Here is a 24,461-nt window from a genome sequence, read left to right as displayed (position 1 = left end):
ATGCTCCAGACACATAAGCAACTTCGATACAGCTAATATTAATGAGAGTGCCCACTAAGGTGGCATTGGGTTTTAGGAACTACACCAATTATGCGCTACATACATTATAGACTGAGGGTGTAAAAAAAATGTATACACATTTTAAGAGATCTTACCTATATATTACTTTTAGTTCGCCATAATCTGAAGTGTCTGGACACTGATGGTAACCACTTGAGCACCTCTTGTAATTGCAAAAGCCAAATGTGACTTGTAGTCATCTTTTTCTATCAGTATATATTATTAAAATTTTAATACAGTTTTTTTTCCTTCCTTAAAATGTGTTGGCATTTGTTGGCATCCTCTGTATATATATTTTTTTCCTTATCAAACCCAACTAAGGCTCAAGGAGAAAAAAAATAAGAGAAAAAAACTGAAGTATAAGCTAGTTTCTTCTGATTCCAAATTTCTTCTGACTCCAAAGTTCAAACTTTCTCTCAAAGTTACACATGCTTATCCATGGTGATACCTGGTTCTGAGTTGATTAAACACAATCTCCAACTCAGAAATGATCTATATCCACTATCCCCATTTCAAGTAAGCCACATCCCAAAATTCTGAAGCTGCCTTCTGGCTGGAAACTCCTGACCCTTCCAGGTTAGAGATGTGAGCTAGAACTTTCTGATCATGTTTAAGAATCTGCAATGGAGTTTTAAATCCAACCAAGGAAGCCTCTGGGCAGAGTGTATCTTCTATAGATAAGAAAATCCTACTTGCAATATTGAAATGAAACATGCAGGAAGGAAACATGGAGAGGAAAAATAGTGAACTCATGAGGTTTCCAGACTGTCACTGAAAAAGCATAGGCTTTGAAAACTTTTAAACTTGATTTTGTTTTCTGGCATCGCTAACTGAAAGTTGGTGGACTTTGGGCAAATCACTGAACATTTCTGAGCCTCAGTGCTTGCATCTATAAGATAGGTAAATAAATACCTAACTTATTGAGTATTATTGTGAGGATTAGAACTATTACATGAAAGGCTTTGGCAAACAGTAATCAATAATTTAGTTCAATAATAGCAGTAGTAATAACGGAAATAATAATAATGACTATTGAGTATCTAAAATTATGACACTTTTAGGACATATTTTGCTCCCTTGTCTCTTTAAGAAAAAGATTAGCAAATTGATAGCTAGTGAACTGTTTTGTGTGCTAACATAATGCTAAACATAACAAAATTAATAGCATATATTTTAAGGTTGGGAATTCATTGCAAACACTTAAGTTTGCAGGATTGAATGTGATAAGATAGGTCTTCTTGTAAGGAACCAGGGGATAGACCACATGGGTCAGGCCAGCATTTGTGACTGGCAGAGCAACCTGGGTGATGGTGGCAGCCACTACTTGTTATATTAGAGACATGTCTCCTTCAATTTGCCACATTTTCCTTATTTATCTCACAGCCTGCTCCTAAAGACATTTTAGTTTGCAATCTCTGCTTAGGGGGAAAAAATTAGAAATTATGCTTAAACTGAAATTAGTGGAATTTGCAAGTCTCTGCAAAGACTCCAGAAGCCTTCCTTATTCTCTTTTACATCTTCTTGAAAATAAGAGCCTCTATGATGCTAAAAGAGCCTAAAAATCCATGTAGAGAGGCTTCCCTATTGGCCCTTTCTTTTATATTTCCCATACTATTACAGAACTCTGTTTTAGGAGGACTTGGATATGTTTGTGGAATGAAAGTAGAGATTCATCTTGAATTGTCTCCCTAAGCCTCCCAAGATTAGGCTGCAAATCTTGACCTCACTCTTTTGTTCAGAGAGGAAAATACACTTCATTTTCAAATCTCTTAAAGAGTAATTAGATAGTTGTTTAAATAACACACACACACACACACACACACACACACACACACTCCCTCTCCCCTCAGTATGGGCTAAAAGCAAATAGAATATTTCAGCTGGTGAAAATTATCTTTAAAAATGACAGAACTAATACGAAGGGTTTCAGTTTTGACAATACTACATTTACATGAAACAAACACTAGAAACATACAAATAGTTCATTTTTTTTCTCCAGGGGGAATATCAGTGATATTGGGGTGTTCATGTTTTAAAATGATATGGGGTTTAATACAATGATAAGTGTGCATCAATTAACCTTTGCGTCAGATTTAAATGTATAACCCATTAACTAATTTAATCTCTCAACAAAATAACAGCCGTTGGCATTATTCTTTGAATAATCCTTGTTTAGTTTCCATAATGGTATACAGTTTAATGAAAAACTCATTAGAATGTAGCATACGGCATAATTAATTCTGGCTGATTCTTTTGGTGTAAATAGCTAATGCAGATGCTGAATTCTATTTTCCACTGGCTTTATTAATTTTTCATAAACCAATATTTCAACTGTAATGGGTTGAAACAGTTCCATGGAAGTTCTAGAAATGTATTAACTGCCATCAATGTAGTTACTCTAAGTAGGATTTTGCCATTTGTGAGTTGGTTCTTCAACATTACATTTTCAAAGACAACAGGACAGCCTTGCTTTATATTTAGAGAATGAGTATCTACATATAATTAACAGAAGGTTATTAAACACTATTTGGTCAATGTGTTTCTATTCACATACCTACTTAATTGGTTGAGGGAAGTAAGAACAAACAATATATTTTGAAAAGAACATTAAAAGTGGGAAGCAAAAATTTTAGAACTAAATGACTTATGATCTAATGGTAACACAAGTTAAAAACATTTTAAAAAAATTAAGTCACCTTAGACTTGAAATCTCTGGTAATTTACTCTCCTAGGAAAAGATTTAGACAAAACCAGGAAATGAGTTTCACAATAGCCTTTGCATTGGGGAGTGATTTAATAATTAAGAACCTAATCTTCAGGGTTGTTGAGCAGTTGATGATATGGTCCTAATTCTTCCAGCACCTCGGGACTTTACCCACATATCAGTAATAGTAACAGTCTTAATTACGACGAGACTGTTATTTGTTGTGAGTGTAGATGTAAGTGCTAACTCACCACCAAGCATTTTTGCCTGTTTGTTTTTATTATTGTTTTTATTTTTAACAGAGTTTTCAATGTCTGCCTACTACTCAAAGGATAAATTCCAGAGCCCAGATTCGTTTATGTAAAATTTTCAGGTATTTTGTAACCTTTCTCTAGAAGGTACTCTCTGATCTCAACAGATCGATATTTCTTAGCCTTTGGAAAAAAACATTCAACTTGGCTCAGAAATTCCCATCAGAGGTTATCAGGTGAAGACCAAGTACCTGTATTTTTAAAAAACGTTTCTCAGTGGATTGTAAAGATAAAGGTTGAGAAACACCTAGGGATTCTACAAATCTCCTCCTTCTTACTCAATCCTACAATGATCTTTCCCTGCTTTCTTGCTAGGTGAACTCTTACTTGCCTTTCAAGACTCAATTCACACCACCCTTTTGAATCCTTATGCAGACAGCCAGCATTGTTCATTTCTGGGCTCTGGCAGGCAACATCATTTATTGTACATTGAGTTTATTTGTTTTGCATTGTTTTGCATTTATCCTGTTGACTCCAGGAGGAAAGGCCTACATTTGTCTTGCTATCTCACACATAGCACAATATCTGGCCCTCAAGACTGTATCTTTGCATCAGAGTATAAATTAACGAAAGCAAGTGATGCATGTTAATTTATATAAAGTCTCTTTCACTGGCCTTTCGCTGAAGGATATCAAATAGCTAAGTGACATCCAGCAAAAGTAATGGGTTCATATAGTGTGTAACTGCTAAGACCATGCAATTCAAAACTCCCAAACTCCCAAAAGCTTAACCTGTTGTCTTTGTGGTTATTAAATCTGGGCTCTCTAAACCAGCAAAGCAGGGTTGGATTTTTTTTTTTTTTTTTTGAGTTGGAGTCTCACTCTGTCGCCCAGACTGGAGTGCAGTGGCCGCTCCCGGCCACCACAGCCTCGACCTGCTGGGGCTCCAGCAATCCTTCCGTCTCAGCCTTCCAAGTAGCTGGAATACAGGCGTGCGCTACCACACCCGGGTAATTTTTTGATTTATTGTAGAGATGAGATCTCACAAAGTTGCCCAGGTCTTGAACCCACAGGCTCAGGCAATCCACTCACCTCAGCCTCCCAAGGCGCGGGATTATAGGCTGAGCCACCGAGCCCAGCTTGGGCTGGTATTTTTGTATAGCCTGTCAACTAAGAATGACTTCCACATTTTTACATGGTTGGAAAAAAATTGAAGATGAAAACTATTTTGTGACACATGAAAATTGTATGAAGTTTAGATTTTCATGTCCTTGAAGTTTTATTAGAATACAGTCATGCACATTCATTTATGTTCTGTCTACGGCTACATTAGCACTACAATAGTAGATGTGAATAGTTGCAATGGGGACCACATAGATTTCAAAGTTGAAAACATTTACTATTCAGTTCTACACTGAAGAAGTTTGGTGACCCCTGCTCTAAGCTAACAAACTACACAATTCTTTTCTCTTTAATAACTAAATTTGACTTAGGTGTTTTTCCTAAAGTCAAGCAACCCAGTGGTACCACTTGTCTTATATCATCGTCATCATCCTTAGCACTACCATCATTATCACTGCTGCTATATATTCTGAGTTTGCAGTCTTGTTTTTTTTTTAACTGTTATGCAAAGGGTTAACTCAGAAAATCTGGGCTGCTTCAAACCCTTCACATTTCCAAAAGTTGATTGTCTTTAGGATTGGTCTTTGGCCAGCTCCTGGGAGATGAGATCTGGTCCCTTAGAATATTCTCGGCCTGATAAGACTGTTTTGTATGCTCGAGACCACACCATTCCAGTTTGATCAGATTGTTTACCGTAACAATGTGATTTCTGGTGAATGCCTGCTTTTGTTTTCCCCAGGGAAGCTGAGGTTTGAGCGTTGAGGTCAGTTATGTGCACATAGCATGTCTATGTGATGGGTCCTCAATAAAAACTATGGACCCCAGGGCTCGGGTGAGCATCACTGGTTGATAACACTTTGTATGTGTTGTCACACGCCATTTCTGAAAACATTAAGCACATCTGTGTGACTCCACTGGGAAAGGACACCTGGAAGCTTTTACATGGTTTTCTCCTAAACTTTACCCCAAGCACTTTTTTCCTTTGCTAATTTTTTAAATCTATATCCTTTTGTTGTAATAAACAGTAACTGTAAGTTTACCAGCCTCTTTGAGTCCTGTGAGTCCTTTTAGTCAATCACTGAGCCTGAAGGTGGTCTTGGGGACTCCCAACACAGCTGTGCAGTATAAAATCAAAATTTATGTTTTCCCTCCTGGAGTCAAACAATCACAATGTAATGCCCAGAAGAAGAAACATTTAGATAAAAGTTTCTCTTCAAATTCTTTGGCTGCCATTGATAACTGCAGCTGCTCACACATCATTATTGGTAGCAATTGGTAGGACATGAAAGTTGTTAAGGGATTCCATGCATATATGACATCTTTAATAGCGTGCTTCTATTAGGACAGAATTTCTCGGCACCAATACTATCAACATTTGGGGCCAGATAATTATTTGTGGTGAAGGCTGTTCTGTGAATTGTAGGATGCTTGGCAGCATCCCTGGCCTCCACCCACTAGATGTCAGCAGCGAGTCCTTTCCAAGTTGTAGTAATGAAAATGGTTTCCAGAAAAAGTATTCCCGGTTAAGAATAATTAATCCATGATATTGAATTAACTAAAGCATTTGTGGGAGGTAATTTGTAGGAGAGACAAAAAAAAAAAAAAAAAGGCTTCAGAAGCACAAAGATATGGGTTTGGATCCACTCCTTAACTTTCAAAGTCACCAACCTTGCACAACTTAACTTCATTGGATTTCTAATTTACTTGCAAAATGAAGGTAATGACACTTATCCTGCAAATCTTTTATCTATTTACATACATGCAGAGGCCTTAACATAGAGTTAAGCAGCAGGTAAGATTAAGTGCAAATATATTTTTGTTAATTTGTTACCTAATGAATAGAAGATGTTGAAGGCATGCCCAAGTCTTCTCCTACCAAGGAAGAAGCTCAACAAAGTGATGAAAAACATGGACTTTAAAGTTAGGAGGGAAAAGGTCTCCATATAATGGCAATTTTTTCCCCACATACTAGTTATGTGATTTAGGGAACGAGATAAACTCTCCAGGAAGGCTTGGTTTCATAATTTGATAATAAAAATAATGGGATAGCGTTTTCATGAGGATTTGGAGAGATACAGAGTGTTCAGCACAGTGCCTGGCACAGAGTAAGTGCCCAAAGTCAGTTTGTTGTTGTTGATGTTTTATGTTTCACAACATTTTGATAATGGTAACTTAAAACTTTCCCTTTGAAATGTATCCAGAGCTAGATATTCAAATCTCATCCTCCTTCCCCATCCTAGAAGTAGGGCTTCTTGTACAGGGACCATCCTGCCATCCCCTGCTTCTAGGGGAACACTTCTTGACAGACTTCCCACGTAATAAAAAGAAAACAAATTTATTTCCAACATGCAGTTTTTAGCACATAAGCAAGTGCTGATCTTATTTGAAGATCAAAAAACCCCACAGGCTCCATCAAAGATGAGCTGCATTCCCTCGGTGGGACATAGAAGGACGCAGATAAAAATTAAGGCCAAATGTGGGCAGGGCTGGAATAAAATTTAATAAGACAGATGGGGGGAGGAGAGGAGAGAAGCAAAGTGAATTGCAACCAAGAGGGGAGGCAAAGGTAAACAGATGTACAAGATAAACTCTTTGAAGTGGAACATTTCCAGGCTGAAAATCCTTTGCTTGGGGACTTAAATCTGAACTCTCTCGTTCCAGTTCACTGAAGTGCACTGCATTTGAATTTGGCAGATGTGTAAATTATACAAAACATCACAGAGCCAAAGGTCATTTATTCTTGAGGAACTGTTCCTTATGGCTATATCGTTGAGTCTACTCTAAGTTGGTCCAATGAGCAGGTATGAGAGAATGTTAGAGCCAAGAGGGTCACCTGAAAACCTGCTGCTTTGCTGGGCTTGGGTGGTATCAGGTACCTTTCAAACCCACACTAGGCTCTTTTGGGCTGCTAAGGTAGTCATCCCAAGCAGGGCACATTTTGGCAGGGCATGTTTTGTGCCCAGAATTTTAGCCAAAACACCCTGGGCCCAATCTCAAACCAAATAAAATAAAACACACTTATGTCAAGGACCACAGTTACCATGGGTTTTAGATCATTTTCTTTTTTTCAGATGTTATGGTATTCAAATGAAGGAAATTAAAAAGAAGTACATCTACAACTATGACTTAAGGTCCGTCTTCTAATTGTAATGGAGTTCTGGAGGTGGAGATGGGAGAGGCAATTGGGAGAGAGGTCTTCATCTTCCTTCTTTTTAACCTGATTCTGAGATAAATCATGGTTCACAATGACCAAAGTCCATAGTAAACCAATGCCTGTGTATGGGTAATCCAAGGTCAAATACAGCCACCTTTTTGGAATCAGAGTACCAGGGTGCTACATCCACTCTCTTCATTATTAAAGGTATACTGAGATCTCAATTCACTTTTCATTGCCTAGCCTGGAATCAAGTCATGGGATCTGTGGTCAGGTTCTCACCAGTGTGGACATATGAGGAAGCATCCCCCAAAAATGGAATTTATAAAAAATTGTGTATTTATTCTTACATGTTTAAGTCTCCTTCAAAATACTCTACATTTAATTCAATACACCTGTTGAGATGCTTTTTCCACTGGTCAAAATAGTTTTTTAACTTATCAATTTTGACGACTTTTGGTGCTTCTGTTATTTTTTTGTTTCACCTCTTCCACATCGGCAAAGCGTTTTCCTTTGAGGAATTTTTTCATCCGGGTAAACAAAAAAAGTTGCTTGGGGTAAGAGTGGGTGAATAAGGAAAAATGACATGGGTAATGCCATTTTTTGTCAAAAACTGATGAACACTCAGCGGTGAGCAGGTGTGCTCGTAAATCACCCATCATGAAATGGGCAAATGCATTGAAAGAATCTCAAAAAAAAAAAAAAAAATTCACTGAAGCTGAGCACAGCCTCCTACAACAACACTAGCTGGTATACTGATCCTGATGGGTTCCTAGAACACTTACCTAGTGGGAGAAGCCTGTATTACCAGGGGCCCACCTCCAAAAGATAATTCCAGGTTTTGGGATCCCCCCACATCATAATCAATTCAGTGATCACACTAATCTCTTATATTTCTATTTTATAGTCTGTGAGGTTCTCTCTTACACTCATTATCTTATCTGATCCCCCTTATAACCCCAGGGTGAGTTTGTTTCAAGACCTGACTACCTTTCAAATGTGTCTTTGCAGTCAAGCATGCCCTGTCTATAGTAACTGTCTTTTTGTTTTTCCCTCTCAAAGCCAGACATTTTTATTTTGAGGAGGAGTATCCATTCAGGAACCCCTTTTTCCTCCCCCTCAAAAAACTGCTGATAAATAATAGTGTCCCCAGGAGTATTATTCATCATCATCTTCATTGTTTTCAGGTTGATTTACTCTGCATCTCTTTATTTTTGACTTTAATTGTATGTTTCTTGTCATCGGGACCTAACTATATCTTAGATCTGCATTTCATTAGAAGATCTTTTCCTTTCCCTATTGATCGTGTCTCATGGAGTAACTTAATTCAATTCCAATTTTCCTTTGCAGGCAGGGGTGCTCTCTATCCATGGAAGTGAGTTATGTGTGTTCAAGTGGTGCATCTTATGAATCTTGTTAAGCTCTGCTGCCTTCTAGCCCCACTGATAGAATATTTAATCACAGAAATGAGTTGGAAGATATGATATACAATGTGCGTGAGCTTTACAGTGTGTATCTTACTGGCAATTGAGAAACAGATAAATTTGCCATTTGTCAGTACCATGCTGACAACTTTGTACAGCCTTCTGTTATTTATTTTTATTTTGCTTTACTTATTTTTGAAGATTAAAGGTGCTTTAAATCAACAGTTTCATTGACTAGATATTGTGATTATCTCTAAAGACACTACTTTTTTAAATGAACATTTTTATTAGAAGACAAGGGAACTTCTCACACTGACAGCTGAAGTATAAGAATTCCCTGTTAAGTCTCTTCATCCAGATTCTTGGAAACACCATTTTTAATTACACTATTAAATGGAGGCATGCTACAGGATGAAGGTGTTTACAGATATTCTACTTCTATTTAGTGCCTTTAACTTGACTTAAACTCTAAAGTGAAACGGCCAGAGATACTGGCCAAAGTCTTCAAGACACACCTGGACTTCTTTTCTGTTAACTGTCTTATCAATCATTTGCCTTGTGAATAAGCCTCAGGGAGTCTGAAGATGATTAGACTTAGGAAAAATAATCAATGCTGTTTAGCTTTATAGAAAAACATCCATTTCTCTTTGGAGTTGATTTATATATGTTCATGGAATATACTGATTTATGTATATGTACTCTGGAGACTGGTACTGAATAAGCATTTAAAAGAGTTCTTACAAGTATGACTTGATAAGAATTCAGGAAAAAAAAGAAAAAAGAAAAAAGTTGTCCAAAATGAAAGACTTTGTATAAGAGCTTTCTAAATGCTGCCCCTAGAATGTATGTGTGAGGGAGAAGGAATGTCATAATTTATCAAAGCAAATTAATACTGTTCAGCTAGTAATTAAAGGTCCTCATTAAGAACTGCAATGACTCTTCCCACCCCCGCCCTGCGTTAGCAATAAAAATGCACTCGGGGCATCAAGAGGTTATATACTAAAATCAATAACTTGCCATTTTATAATTAAAAGAGAAAATAAATGTTAGGGAAAAGTCCACTAAATTAGGAAAATTACCTTTAGGAGAGATTGAAAATATTGATTTTAATTTACTAAATATGTGAACTTTTCATGCCCCATTTTGAGAGACAATTGGAGGCTGGGTTGTTAATTCTGCATAAGCTTCAGAAAAATCAATAATTATACTAGGGGAATATTACGAAATTTGTCATTAACACAAAGTCTTATATGGAGAAATGATTAATATGTCTGCCTTTCTATCTTAGGCAGATACAGAGCTGGCTTATTATATATCCAAGGCAAATCAATGACAAGGTCTTCATTTCAGCTTTGAGGCACACTCAAAATTGCAAGATAAATCCAGTCTATTTTTATAGCTGGGGAAATTTTAAATGCCCCATGAATTCTTAGTCATGGATATATAGATGGATGACATGAATAATTATACCTGGATATGGAAATGAATGCTTTCTATATCTATATCTTTGCATAGATCCACTCCATAGATACAGGTGCCTGAAAATTTAGATTTAGGGCAGCTGGGCTCTCAGTGTTTGTGGGTCTTCAAATATTTAAAAGGAATTGCTCTGGAGTGTTGAAATTGCAGCAACATTTCTCCACATTTCTAAATATCATGAACTCTGTCTACCTATATGCACAAATATATAGGCGAAAGGAGAAAGCATACAGTTATTTGGGATAATCGATATTGGCAGCATAAAACACAGATACTCAGATTTCTCAAATAGCACTTGCTTTTTCCATGCTGCATTTTTTTTTAGACTTAAGTTCATTGGATCAGCTCAAAAATTAATCTTTGTCCAGGCCCCTTAAAACTTCCCTGTACAACCAATGGACACATATGAATATGGTGGCAGGGCTGGAATAGTCTAGAAAAAGTATGCTACTTCTTTAATTTCACTGGTTTGGACACAGAGCAATAGCATGATCATAAGGCACAATCGGTAGGAATTACGGCTTTAAACATTTATTTTAAAAAAATAAAGGGACTGTATAACCTGTTTGTAAAGAATACAGCTCTGGGATGCTTGAAGTCTGCCTTCAAGATCTGGCCTGTACTCCTAACTACCTGAGAAATCTCAGATCAGTGATACCAATTTTTAGTATTTTAGTTTCATCATTTCAAAAATTGCCATGAGGATTAAATACATTAAATTTACCTACAGGGCTTAGAACAGTGCCTGGCCCATAGAAAGTATCCAGTAAATATTAACCCTTATTATAACTTATTCTCTTCCTGTAGCCTAATGATCCAACGTCTGAGGCTAGGCCCTGGGCTAATCTGAATATTGCTCTCATGTTCTAGAAAGCATGCAGATAAATTGATTCTTGTATGTACAAGTCGATCTGAACTCCATCCCCTGACTTAATGTCCTCTTAAACATTCATGGATACACACGTGACAATGCAGGCACAAGTAAAGAAGATACTTGATGTTTTTTTGGTTAACAGACCTAAGGATGGTCATCAACTACATCACCTGGGACCAGAAAAATGCATTTTCCTCTCTTCACCACAAGGCACATCCATACTCTACGCCACGGGAAGACTCTTGTTCTTGACCCCATGATTTTGGGGCAAAAACATGTATGCTGATGTAAGCACTCACACAATCTGCCGTTTCTTTAGTTCATCTACTCTGTTTCACAGGCAGAGCTACAGAGGCAAGGAAGCTGCTGTCCCATTTTTCTCTTGGACCATTTGCGGGATGTTATTCCTTCCAGTTTTGCACAAGGACATACTCCATCACTGAGTGCCAAATTTCATGTGCCCCCTGAACACACTGCCATGCCCCTGATCCCAGAAATAAACACACTGAGAACTAAAGGACTCATTATCTCTTGAACGAAGAAAATAATCTCTTAGCCTAATCATATGCTCAGAATTTAGCACAGTCAGCTCTTGGCTAATTTTCCCTTTATGGCAGAGAGGTGAAATGTTAACTTTTAAAAATGTACCAAATGTTTACCATTCATGTGGTGCTGGCTATGCACCAAACACTCTTTATATATTAAGCCATTTAATTCTAATAAACACTTATGAGTTTGTTAGTCATCCCCATTTAACAGATCGAGAAATTGAGGCACAGAGAGGTTAAGTAACTTGCCCAGAGTCACACTGCTGGTAAGCAGGGGAGCCAGGATTTGAACATGAACTGTCTGGGCGCAGTTTCATGTTCCTTACTCAGCACAAGTGTCCTCTCAGGAAGTAGGGTCCACGATAAAATCATGAAAAGCCTTATAGCTAAGTCTCTTCACCTTCTTAAAAGTCAATCCAGCTATTTTGCAGTGGTAGAATCCCTGGATTGATCCCAGACTCCTGGTAAAATTCACACTTGAAGAAGAACTGCAAATATTGCCTACCTAAAACCCCCAGACCTCAGCTATCATACTGAGACTTCCCTAATTTCCCACACTTTTAAATGTTTTAATCAGACTGGTTATTGTGTTAGAGTAGTTAAGTTTTCCATGTTCCTTTCTCATCTACTAGGGTCAATGCCTAGCATCAGGAAGATGGCAGAAATTAGGCAACCCAGAAAAAAACAAAGCAAGGGCTATGGCTTACCGTCAAGAGGCCATACGTGAGTGGTTCTGGATCACATGGTTATTTATTTCTCCTTATTAAAAAGCCACATCAAAGAAAGATTTCTTTTCAATATCCATTTGGCAAATTTACCACTAATGTTCTAGGTGTTCAATGCAGCCTTGGGTAATGAGCAAGGAGACACAGACAGTAGTGACAGGCCAAGCCACGTATGTCAAGACAGGAAATCCCAGCCACCATTGTTTCTGGGTTATGCTCTCCAAAAATGTGGTAACTGAGTTTTCTAAATGAATAGATTTCCCAGTTGAGGGGTAGTTGGTGCATTAGGCAGGAAACAGTTTGGACAGAGACGTCCTTGAAGGCAAAGTAGAGAGAAATGGAATTGCTAAGGGAAATTAATTAATGGAGAAAGGAAGACAACATCATTTTATTTTAGTTTTCTAAATAACCCTTCTCTTGGCAATTCCAAATCACTGCCACATTATTGAAGTAATTAAGCCAACTCTCTGCTTTGCCAGAAAAAAGAAAACGCAACCCCAATGGAAATGTATGGCTGAAAGACACATTCAGGCACATTGAAATAAAATGGACATGAACAACTCTCCATTTGTTCAATATGCTATTGAACAAAGAAGTCTCAATGCTTTTTTAGGGCAAAAATTCAATGTGAAATATCTTCAGAAGCAGTGGCTCCACATTTACCCCACAATGTAACTTTCATGATTCCCATTAACATTTTCAAGTGTTTTAAACCTTTTGGTTTTGCCCAAAGAAATCATTCAGAACTTGGGAGGATGGAATTCCTTTGGTTTAGATTATTTTGCAAAACGGATTGTTTGCTGGCAGGCAAAGCACATTTAGAAGAGACCAAGAAGACATCGTGCAAAGAGAAACTCTTTACCTGCATAGAATTCAGGACTGTAGACTGCACCCACAACTGGATTCAATTTCCAGCCTTAAAATAAATATACAAAAACATTATTATCACATTTGATTCAACAACTTATAGCAAATCAACTGCAAAACAGATGGTTGAAGGGTTTTTGTGGGGTTTTTTTTGTATTTTAAAATGTAAAGGATATGTAGTTTGGGCATGCATAAAGACATTTTAAAACTATACATAAGATGATGGATTTATGCCCTTCTTTGATTTGCTGCCAATGAAAGTTAATGGTATGGAAATTCTTGATCAGCCACAGGTGAACCTTTTGAAAATGACATGGTAATTAATTTTCTACCATATCGATATTTTTTACAGCCACTATAATAATTTCAATGTTTTGTCTTATTTCATATGTCACTGCTAGATCATCCATCATGTCCCTTTGCATTAAGTTCACAAAAACTTGAAAGCCTGCATAAACAAAATTCTTTGCAGCAACATACTCTGACAATTGTCATTCCTAATTATGAGCCCGAAATACTGGAGAATTCCAAATTGTGGTGTGAACCCCATGAAAATGATATTTTAGCCCCTAGACACTTACTGTGGAATATACTTTAATGCATTCAGGAACTGTAAAAGTTCTTAATCAATGCTTGATATCTAAGGTAACTTTCAAATAACCTGCATATAAGATTAATAGAATTCTGTAATTTTCCCAATGTTCTGGATGGAGAGTTTTCTGTAAAATGAACCTTGGCCCTATAGAAATTTTTACTCACAAAAAAAGCATACAAGAATATTCACACATTGGAAAGCACATCACAGACACATTGGGCATTATTTAGGAAATGATAGCCAGAGAATAATCACATTTTAGGGTTTTGTGACTATTTTCTGCTCCTGCTGCTAAGCCTTTATAAGATCATCTATTTCAGAATTCTTGCAAGACACAGGAGGGTAGGTGTGTGGTCTTGCCCTTAGACCCTGTGCTGATGGTCAAACACCAAAGGTCCTCTAATGAATGTTTCTGAGAAAAGGCAATGGTAAAACTTTGAATGTGAAGGAAAGTATTTTTGACATTAAGAATTATCTGGGCTGGGTGTGGTGGCTCACGCCTGTAATCCCAGCACTTTGGAAGGTCGAGGAGAGAGGATTGCCTAAGCCCAGAGGTTCAAGACCAGCCTGGGAAACTTGGTGAGACCTTGTCTCTAAAAAAACCCAAAAAACAAAAGAACTATCTGAGGTTTTCTCAGAAAGGAGAAGTATGTGTCTCTAAGAACAGCTAAAGGTATTCCTGAGACCCACAATGCCACTAAGGAACACAGAGCATCACCAACTCAACAGACAGGCCATTAAGTCTATTGAAATTCAGAACTTTCTAAAGAATGTTTTGTTTTTAAAACTTTCACTTCCAACTTGAATAAGCTAGGTGGTTTACAGCTTGCTAGGTGATCTTAGAATAGGGGTTTTCAAAGTGTTATACTTGAATTACCTGGGAGGCATATAAATGGGAAATTCCTGGGCCCCATTTTTAGATCTACAGAAGGAAACATGAAATTCTGAGACATATTGCCCCAGCAGCTTCTGGAACTTGATATTGACACCTTCTTGTCTTGAATTGCATCTTGCCTTATCAGAATTTCTATAGTGATGTTAAAAAAAATACTTTAGACATTTCAGAATATGTGTTTTATCAATGTGGAAAATGACTTCAACTTGACCAACTGAAATTCCACTGCTTTCTAAAAAAGAAAATGCCCAATTTCCAAAGACATGGGAACTAGTGTCCACATTTCAAGTCATTTAGAGTCTTTAAAAAAGTAGAGCACTAGGTGGAGGGGAGAAGCTGCCTGAGCTCAGGGGTTCGAGACCAGACTGGGCAACTCGGCAAGACCTTGTCTGTACAATAAAAAAAATTTTTTTTAAATAGTCGGGCATGGTGGCACGAGCCTGTGGTTCCCGCTACTTGAAATGCTGAAGCAGAAAGATCACCAGAGTCCAGCAGGTTGAGGCTGCAGTGGCCGTGAGTGTGTCACTGCACTCCAACCTGGGCAATAGAGTGAGACTCCAACTCAAAAAAAAATAGAGCAAACTACATGAAAATAAAGATGAAGACATATTTAGTGTTCTCTTTCTTTCTAGTTTTTCAAATTTCAAATTTAAAATTTGTGAACTAAACCTAAATGGAGTCATATTTAGTAGATAATTATTAAGTGATGACTTCTCTTCATTTTCCCTCAGTTTCCCATCTCATTTCCTTCTTCCACGCCTACATTTTATGGGTAGTGGAGATGGTACCTTTTTCATACACTTCAACTCAGGTTTTGTTTATTGTATATGTTCTTCTTAACTTTCTTAAATAATCCATTTTGCATGCAAGACTATCTTTTTCTTTTCACTGAATGTGTATCTATCAATTTTGATGTAGCTCAGCAAGACTGTAAAGTATGCCAATGGCCTTTCGTTAAAAAAAAAAAACAAAACCCAAAAAACAAAAAACAAGGATTTCTCAGAGGCTTCTAAGACTGTCTAGAAATTGTGTTTCTCTCGTCTGCTTTTATCTTCCCCACTTCCTTGCACCAAGATTCATTCTATCTATCTATCTATCTATCTATCTATCTATCTATCTATCTATCTATCTATCTATCTATCTTCTATCTACCTGCCTCCCAATCTATCATCTATTATGTATCTATCTACTGTCTATTTATCTACCTATTATCTATCTGCCTATCTATCTAAATCTATCATCTATCTGCCTTTCCATCTATCACATAACTACTTTCTATCTAAATCTACCTATTTTTCATCTAACTGCCTATACATCTATTATCTACTGTCTATCTAAATCTATCTGCCTATCTACCTCTATGCAAATATACCTATCATTGGTCTATCCATCTATAATCTACTGTTTTTATCTATTTACCTGTCTATCTAACTATGTGCCGATTATCTATCAATTTGCCAAGTCCACGGCAAATTTTCACTCAATATAAAAATAATAGAAATTAAATGACACTTTTTCTCATCAGAAGATCATTGCCATTTCATGTCTGCAAGTATTAATTGAGAGATCATTGAGAAGGTCTCCTTTGCAAGAAACCAACTGGGAATGAAATGAGTCTGCTCAGGTCATCATGAGAACATCAGTGTAGATATTAACCTTCTTCCCATTCTGGATCTTTTCTCCTAAACAAAGCTTCCCCACAGGGAAACCAAAGACCTTTATAAACCATAGGACCCTCTACTCATGAAATCTATGACTCGCCAAGCCTTACCCCTTGCACACAGCATCCCGTCCACCTGGTTGCTCAAAATGAAATTATTGATCAATAATTACCTTGCTTCTTCCCTTACCCTTATGCCCAATGTACAATCCATTAGAAAATATCATTGGTTGCACTTTGCAAAATTCTTCCCTGCTTCTCTATTGCCACCATCACAGACCAAGGTACTCCCATCTCCGCCTAGACAAGTTCTACAGCAAAAATGCCCTCTCACCAACACATCTTACTCCTTTTTTTCTCCCTCCACCATCCATTCTGTTCATAGTGGCCAAAACAGTTTTTAACAAGTAAATCAAATATATCCTCCTTCTGAACTTAGAATAAATAAAATTTCTTACCTTAGTCAAGAAGCCCAAACAATCTAATCCTTGTCTGGGTATTTGGTATCACTGTCCCCTTCTCTTCCAGGTACAGTGAAATGGCATTTTTTCATGTGTATAAAACTACCCAATCATTCTATATTAAGGTCTTCTTATGCCTACTGCTCCCTCTGGTTGGAAAACTCTCCCCAGAGCTTCACAAAGTTGACTTGTTGTTATTTAAGTCTCTAGTGCCTTTTCAGAATATGCCACTTAATATCCCTTTCCGCCTCTTCTTAGAGTTACTCTTTCATTCCATTCCCAGTTTTATTTTCTGCATAGCTGTTACTGCTCTCTGGATTTATCTTCTATATTTCTTTTTCTTTTTTTTTTTAAGATTTGGAGTCTCACTCTGTTGCCCAGATTGGAGTACAGTGGCCACTCCTGGCCACCGCAGCCTCGACCTGCTGGGCTCCAGCAATCCTTCCGCCTCAGCCTTCCGAGTAGCCGGAATTACAGGTGTGCACTACCATGCCCGGCTAATTTTTTGATTTATTGTAGAGATGAGGTCTCACCAATTTGCCCAGGTGGGTCTCGAACCCACGGGCTCAGGCAATCCAGTCACCTCAGCCTCCCAAAGGCATGGGATTACAGGCTGAGCCACCGAGCCTGGCTTCTTCTATATTTCTTTGCTTGCTCTTAATTGTTTTTTATAACCATTCTCTCTCATTAAAATTAATGGTTAAGTGGGCAGGACTGCTGTCTGATATGAACCTGCAGTACCTAATGTTTGACAAACAGTAGGCACTCCATTAACATTGACTTGGTTTTCCTCTAAAGGAACTAAAAGAATATAGAGCTTTTTCTAATAAACTTTTGGCTAGGATTGAGTCTCCTTTCAACCTGCGAGGACCTACTTCCTCATATACGCTAGACATCTAACAAAGGATCCTCTTAGGAATGACTGCCCTCCCTTTTGATTATTTGAAATCTTTCTGCTTTTTTGATGTAGGTGTTTATTGCTACAAACTTCCCTCTTAGTCTCTTAGCACTGATTTTGCTATATCCCATAGGCTTTGGTATGTTGTATTTCTAATTTCACTTATATAAAGAAAATGTTTGCTTTCCCTCCTAATTTCTTCATTGACCCAGTGGTTATTCAGGAACGTGTTACTGAATTTTCATGTATTTATACAGTTTTCAAACTTATTTTTTAACAGTTATTATTTTTTATTATTATTTGAAGAGATGAGATCTCACTATGCTGCCCAAGCTGGTCTCAACCTCCTGGCCTCAAGCAATTCTCCCCTCTCAGTCTCCCAAAAGTGCTGGGATTGCAGATATGAGCCCGGCCCCTTCTTATGATTGACTTCTACTTTTATTCCACTGTGGTCTGAGAAGATAATTGATATGATTTCCACTTTCGAAAAAATTTTTGAGGCTTGTTTTGCGGCCTAACACATGGTCTATCCTGGAGAATGTTCTATGCATTGACAAAAAAAATGCGTATTCGGCAGTTTTTGGATAAAATGTTCTATAAATGTCTATTATGTCCATTTGGTCTAGAATCTGGCTATGAAAATCACCTCCACTCAGACTTTTGGAGCTCATGCAGGTTTATGTAAATATATGCAAATAGCATGCAAATGAACCCACGGTCCCTGTGACTCCTTCTAATACCTGGAAGAGACCCTTGGGATAACCCTGCTGGAGATAAGAGCTGCACTGTCAGGAAGATGAACACAATGATCCCATTTTTAATTTCTTAGGCAGTTTGTGTACGTCCCCAGGCCTTGCAAATTCAGAGATTTTGATCAAGGACATTAAACTGAACAATGAGGCTTACAACGAAAGGAGAACAGCTGATAAAGCCCACCGCTTCCAGTCTCCCAAGGCCCCCTGTACACAAGGCAATGGAGCAGAGACTAGACACATTGGGGTCTCGCTCTATATCAGACACATGAGCAGTTTAGTGAGAACTTTCTGTGGCCAGGCCTTGAGGGGTTGCATCCAAATCAGCACTACCCTCCCTAAATATAGCTTGTCAAAGGTCAAGTGGCAGCCTTTTTCACAAAAATGCTGGTCAAGATTGCTGTTGTCTTGGGTGTTAAAAGACAAGTTTGAATGTGCACATGTACACAAATCAGAACATGCCTTCTTCTAGGGCTTTGCTGGGTTGGATATCAAAGAATCACATTCCAGAGAGTACCCTCATATACCATACAAGGGGTGCATAAACTGCCTGTAAATGCTTCCTAAAGGCACATACTAAGAGACACCAGAGATCTGGTAGCTGAAATCATGCAGGAGGCAAATTCCAAACACCAAATGAAAAGAAGTGATGTACACAATGTGTACACATATGCTTTGTTTTGGTTCACTCAGTCTTTTTTTTTATCAGCATATATTTATTGCCAACATTTACCCTTCAGCTAAACTATAGGATTTTTGGCTCTCAAAAAACATTAGTAGAAATGCCAACTTTAAGGTAAGAATCGACCACAGACAGATTTATTAAAGGTGGCTGGATGCTATTGTATTTAATTCCTCAGGTAGTCACAGTCACTGCTGCTCCCTACTGTGTGCCTGACTGGGAGGTCAAATGTCTACAAACCATTTGTTGTGACTTTGTGCTTGTTATTTGTTTGTTGGCTTTGTTTTATTTTTTAGTAGAGAAATATTTTGCTTTACTCAGTAAAAAAACAAAAGACTGAGTTTCTCAGATCCTCTCTGCTTGCTTATTTATTTTACCTGCTTTTCCCCTGTTAGCATCTGAATATTTGATCCTTAAACTAGTGTCTATTGGGAAATTTTGCTACGTACAACAAAAAATAATAATATAACTACTTAATATTGATGTTATTGTGTAATTAAATAATATCAGGCTATAAATAGTAGCACAATATGATAGGGTACTTTGTATACCTAGCATTGTTTTGAGGACTTTATATCCCATAATTATCACACATATCTGTGATTTAGGTCTCATTTTCTGTATAGTCCTCACTTGAGAAAATGCGTGTGGAAAGTTTAAACAACTTGCCTAGAGTTCAACAGTCAGTGAATGGCAAAACTGATACTGGGAACAAAGTCTGTATCTGTCTGTAGTCTTGGATATTTTGTCCGGTTTTCATCCTCTCTAAAATCTCTGAGAAGATAAAAAAAAGCCATGTCCCACACCCATGTTTCCTCAATATCCAGGAAATCCATGCAAATCCATTCTCAACCTTGTTTTGCAGATTCAACATTTGGTCTCCAAAAAGCACAGTGGACCCTAACTCCTCTGAGTAGATAGCTGTCTTTGGGAGAAATAGCAACAGAAAGAGCCCAATTCCCTCTTTGTGGAGCTTCGTGACAGGTAGAATGTCCAGAGGCCTCAATTCCATTCTACAGCTTTTTCTCATGTCCATGTTTTGATTTCCTAGGAATTGAATCTACATACTCCATGAGTTATTAACTGTAGTCCTCCAGAGTAGAACCTCCTAGACAATTAGAATTCAGGCTTAATCATCACTGGAAACTTTGCAGCTGCTAAAATTGTGTTGGATACATGACTGACGCAATGCATGAAAATGATGCTGGCACTGATAGCTACATTTCACCATTTGGAGATGATTTCAAAATTTGATATCTCTAGTAATTCATAATTTTGCTGAAGCATAATTTCTATACTTTGTAAGAATAAATTATGTAGCCAATGGGTGAACTTCTTAATTTCTCATTTCAGTGTGACTTTATTGCACTTGACTTATCCTTATTAAAGGGGTAGTCTCATGTTCCTGCCAGATATTAGCATAAACACCCCATGTCCCGTGCCATAGCCATGCATTCTTAGCTTCATGGAGTAAGTCATGTGGTTACTTAATTTTCTCATTTCAGTGTGACTTTCTTGTTCCTTACTTATCCTCTTGTATATATCATCTTGTTAAGGATTTGAAAGGGTCCCATATTTTTTCAGTTATAATGCACTGCAATTTATGGGAAACTTTATTGGTAATGGCAAGACTCACAAGTTATGAGTATTTTCTAAAACTTGGAAAAACTTTGATAACTACTTTTCCTTGAAAACCAAAGTTCTTCATAATCTCCACTATAGAAGCCACAGTCTTTATGTAATTAGGATTAACATTTGTTTTCTGAAAATCGGTTCTACTGTTACTGCCCATCTACCCCTTAAATGCCATACTCAGTGTGCATGACAGAAATAATCCTGAGTACCCCTTTTCAGGAACATGGAGGAGAGCCCTACATGACTTACTCCTTAAAAATTAGAATGCATGGCTACCTAGCATGGGACACGGGATGTTTATGCAAGCATCTGGCAGGAGCAGGAGGTTGCACGTTTAATAACTCTTTTTTGTAACTGTAGCCGATTGCCATTTGAATGCAGTTCTGCAAGATGACAAAGGGAAAGTGATGACTGATACACACACAGGCATGGCGACAAGATTTTGTCACTTCATAATAAAAAACAAAGTCTTTGTTAATTACTTCATCTCATCTAGTCTCAGAGTTTGCATCTCTGTACTAGAAATAACAATGTCCTCTTTGCAGGACTTCATTACTTCATTTAGGTCCAGGGTACTTGAGATGTTTCACATAACATATGCACAGTGTTCTAGGAACATTGGTGATGTATGAATGGGCTTTGAATTGTGTCAAAAAATCCTACAGGTCTAGTTCTTAGTCCCTGGGGATGACACTGTTCAATAACTTTTTTTTGTTGTTGTTGTTGCTTTGTTTGTTTGTTTGTTTCCCATTCTGTGGGCTGTCTCCCCACAATCCATAACTCTTTATTTAAAATAATTATACACACTTTGGGAGGCGGAGGCGAGAGGATTGTCTGAGCCCAGCAGTTCAAGACTTGTCTGGGCAACTTGGAGAGACCTCATCTCTGCAATAAATCAAGAAAAATTAGCCAGGCATGGTGGTGCATGCCTGTAGTTCTAGCTACTTGGAAGGCTGAGGTGGAAGGATCACCTGAGCCCAGTATGTTGAGGCTGCAGTGACCGTGACTATGCCACTGCACCCCAGCCTGGGTGACAGGGACTCCTATTTTTTAAAAAAAGTATATATATATATATGGCTTAAGGAATAATATTTGGCTTTCCTTGCTTCATTTTCTGACTCAGCACACACAGCACCTATGCATTCGCATGCAGGCACACCTGTGTCTGAGCACCTGTACAACTTCATAATTAGAGGATATGTTCAACACTCAGTCTGACACCATCACATATTAAATCTGGCAAGTGTCAGAGCTATTATTTTTACTCAAGTAGAAAAACTTCATCACACATAAATCGGAGGGTATTTTTTAATTTCAGCACTGGGCATTCAAAGTCTGTTGTAGAAATGGTCTATACCATTTAAGGGTATGTCTTGGGCTATTGGAGCTGAGAAAGATGATTGGCAGAATAAATAATTCTTCTGGTCATTCACCTTAGAACCCTATTATATTGAGAGTATATTCTACTAAGTGTATGTATTTCAAATTAGTGCATTACTTTCTCTTTAGTTTTTGGTAAAATTAAGTATGATTAGCATAGCAGCAGATTTTTCCTCCATAGGTCTTAAAAGATTTTGAGGATTAAAATATTTTAATTTTTTTTCTTTTCTAAGTAGACTCTTTGTTGTGCAACTATTTCTTTTTTTTTTTTACGCTTTATTATTGTACTTTATTTTTTTTCTTATTTTAGATTTGGGGGTACAGGTGCCTGTCTGCTATGGGGGTATACTGTGTACTGGTGGGGATTAGGCTTCTGGTGTCCCTATTCTCCAAATAATGAACATTGTACCTGATAGGTATTTTTATAAGCTCTTCCCATTTTTGTGGGATTTTTTTTCAGAGTATCTTTGAGAAGTTTTATCAGTTAGTAAGGGCTGAATTGTATCATTCTGGTGGTCTGCAATACAAAGAAATATTTTCACCAGGAACAAAAGAACACAAGGCAACCCAGAGAGGAACACAGAAACCACTGACATCTGCTGCTAACCCTGTGGAACTCAGTCATGGGGTACCCTCCAAAGCACTTCAAATGCCCAAGATCTCAAGAGAAGACTCAAAGTCAGAACTAAATTATGTGGTCACATTTCTGAGAGTAATTAGTGACCAAGGAGAAGATGGTGGCAAAAAAACAAACAAAGCCTCCATCCTTCCCTCAACTCCCTATAACAACAAATTAAACTGCCCAACCAATTCTTAAATAATGACTGCATCTCAATTACAAATGGGAGTTATTCTGGAGACAGAAAGGGCATGCACACTTCACCTGGAAACTAAATTTGCCTTTGTTGTGAAAATTATCTTATTGATTTAAGTGGTTCACTGTAGCATGGCCAGGAGCAAGGACACAGTAGCCACGCAGAGGCAAACATGGCATGTTGAAACAGATTCCCTGGTTATAACACTTAATAGATTCAGAGAGAGAAGTGATGTCTTGTAAAAGACCAATCTCTACTTACCATTTGTATAAGGGTTGACGGTCTTTTTATTTGTCATTACACGTGCTGTGGCATTATTTACCTATGTACATAGAAAACTCAAATGAGCACATATTCGAGGGCCGGCTCACAATTCAATTAATTGCATGCATTATGACTGTGATTACTTATTAAAAAAAAACTACAAACTAAAATGCATTTTAAGTTATAAAAGGCAGTAGGTGCATAACAAAATCATACATTTTAAAAATTACATTTACTTCATAACCATTTTAACTTACAAATCATTTCACTAAAGCAATGTCATATCATTAAAAGTTTAATAAAGAGACAATAAAAGCAAATTAAAAGATACTGCATAATTGAAGATTTAAAAGCATGCGTGTACTCCATGGTAACACAGAAACAATAAATATTTTTTAAATGAAAATAAAGTTCATATGAAGGAACATGCAGTGGAGAAGAGGGAGGAGACAAGGTACAAGGGAACATAAATGTCAAAAAAAAGGACAAACAAATTTTAGCAGTGTGCAACACTTTAGGAGGGAAGAACCATTGGGAAAGCAACATCTAGCATTCAACACTTGGAACAAGAGCCTTTTACATCGCAAGAATTAACAAAATCATTCAAGCTTTAAAGTCACAGCTAACAAAAGGATAAAAGAGAGGGTGCATTGTTTAACACAATATGGAGTTAACAATCTGAGTAAGATGTGCACCGGTCATAACTCAATCCAGTCAGTGCCTCCCAGGCTAGCTTAGAACGTACACTCAATTACAGGCGTACCAATATCCAAAAAAATAGAGCATCAAGAAAACTTAATACGACAAGTCAAAAAAATTCACGTGGTATATATATGTATATAGATATATCAGCACTAAATACGTGAAACGGCAGATGGACTTCACCACTTACCATTCACCACCATCGCCAGCATGGGTTTGTATACAGTTACCATGGTTACTGAGAGTTTGGTGAGGGGCCTAAGCGTTATCGTCGAAGGGGGAAAATGAAAGGCAAAATATGCAACATCTTACTCCAAAGACTAAAGCATTTTAACTGGTTTTTTTTTTTTTTTAAGTTTTAACAAATATGACCCTGTGGCTATGTTGAGGGAGATCCCAGTGGCACAAACAATAGACTCTGAGTGTCAGAATTTGGGTATTTCTGCTTTAATGAATAGGGGCCAGATAGTGAACAGGAAATCCTGTTTGCTTATTCACTTGATGATCAAAAGAAT

General features: G+C 37.6%; 1 protein-coding gene across 1 annotated transcript in view; it reads right to left on the bottom strand.

Moving 5' to 3' along the window:
• RBFOX1 (RNA binding protein, fox-1 homolog 1) overlaps positions 1 to 24,461 on the bottom strand; it is a 201,241-nt gene that overhangs the window by 95,384 nt on the left and 81,396 nt on the right. The window contains exons 6-7 of the mRNA XM_021719102.1: positions 23,242 to 23,302; positions 13,203 to 13,256 (exon numbers count right to left, since the gene is read on the bottom strand). Coding sequence (XP_021574777.1) covers positions 13,203 to 13,256; positions 23,242 to 23,302 — 115 coding nt within the window. The remainder of the gene's footprint in view (positions 1 to 13,202; positions 13,257 to 23,241; positions 23,303 to 24,461) is intronic.

The sequence above is a fragment of the Carlito syrichta genome, unplaced genomic scaffold, assembly GCF_000164805.1.
Source record: "Carlito syrichta isolate Samal-C Ts95f unplaced genomic scaffold, Tarsius_syrichta-2.0.1 Scaffold314127, whole genome shotgun sequence".
In the NCBI taxonomy this organism is placed as follows: domain Eukaryota; kingdom Metazoa; phylum Chordata; class Mammalia; order Primates; family Tarsiidae; genus Carlito; species Carlito syrichta.
This window is presented reverse-complemented; position numbering and strand designations above follow the sequence as displayed.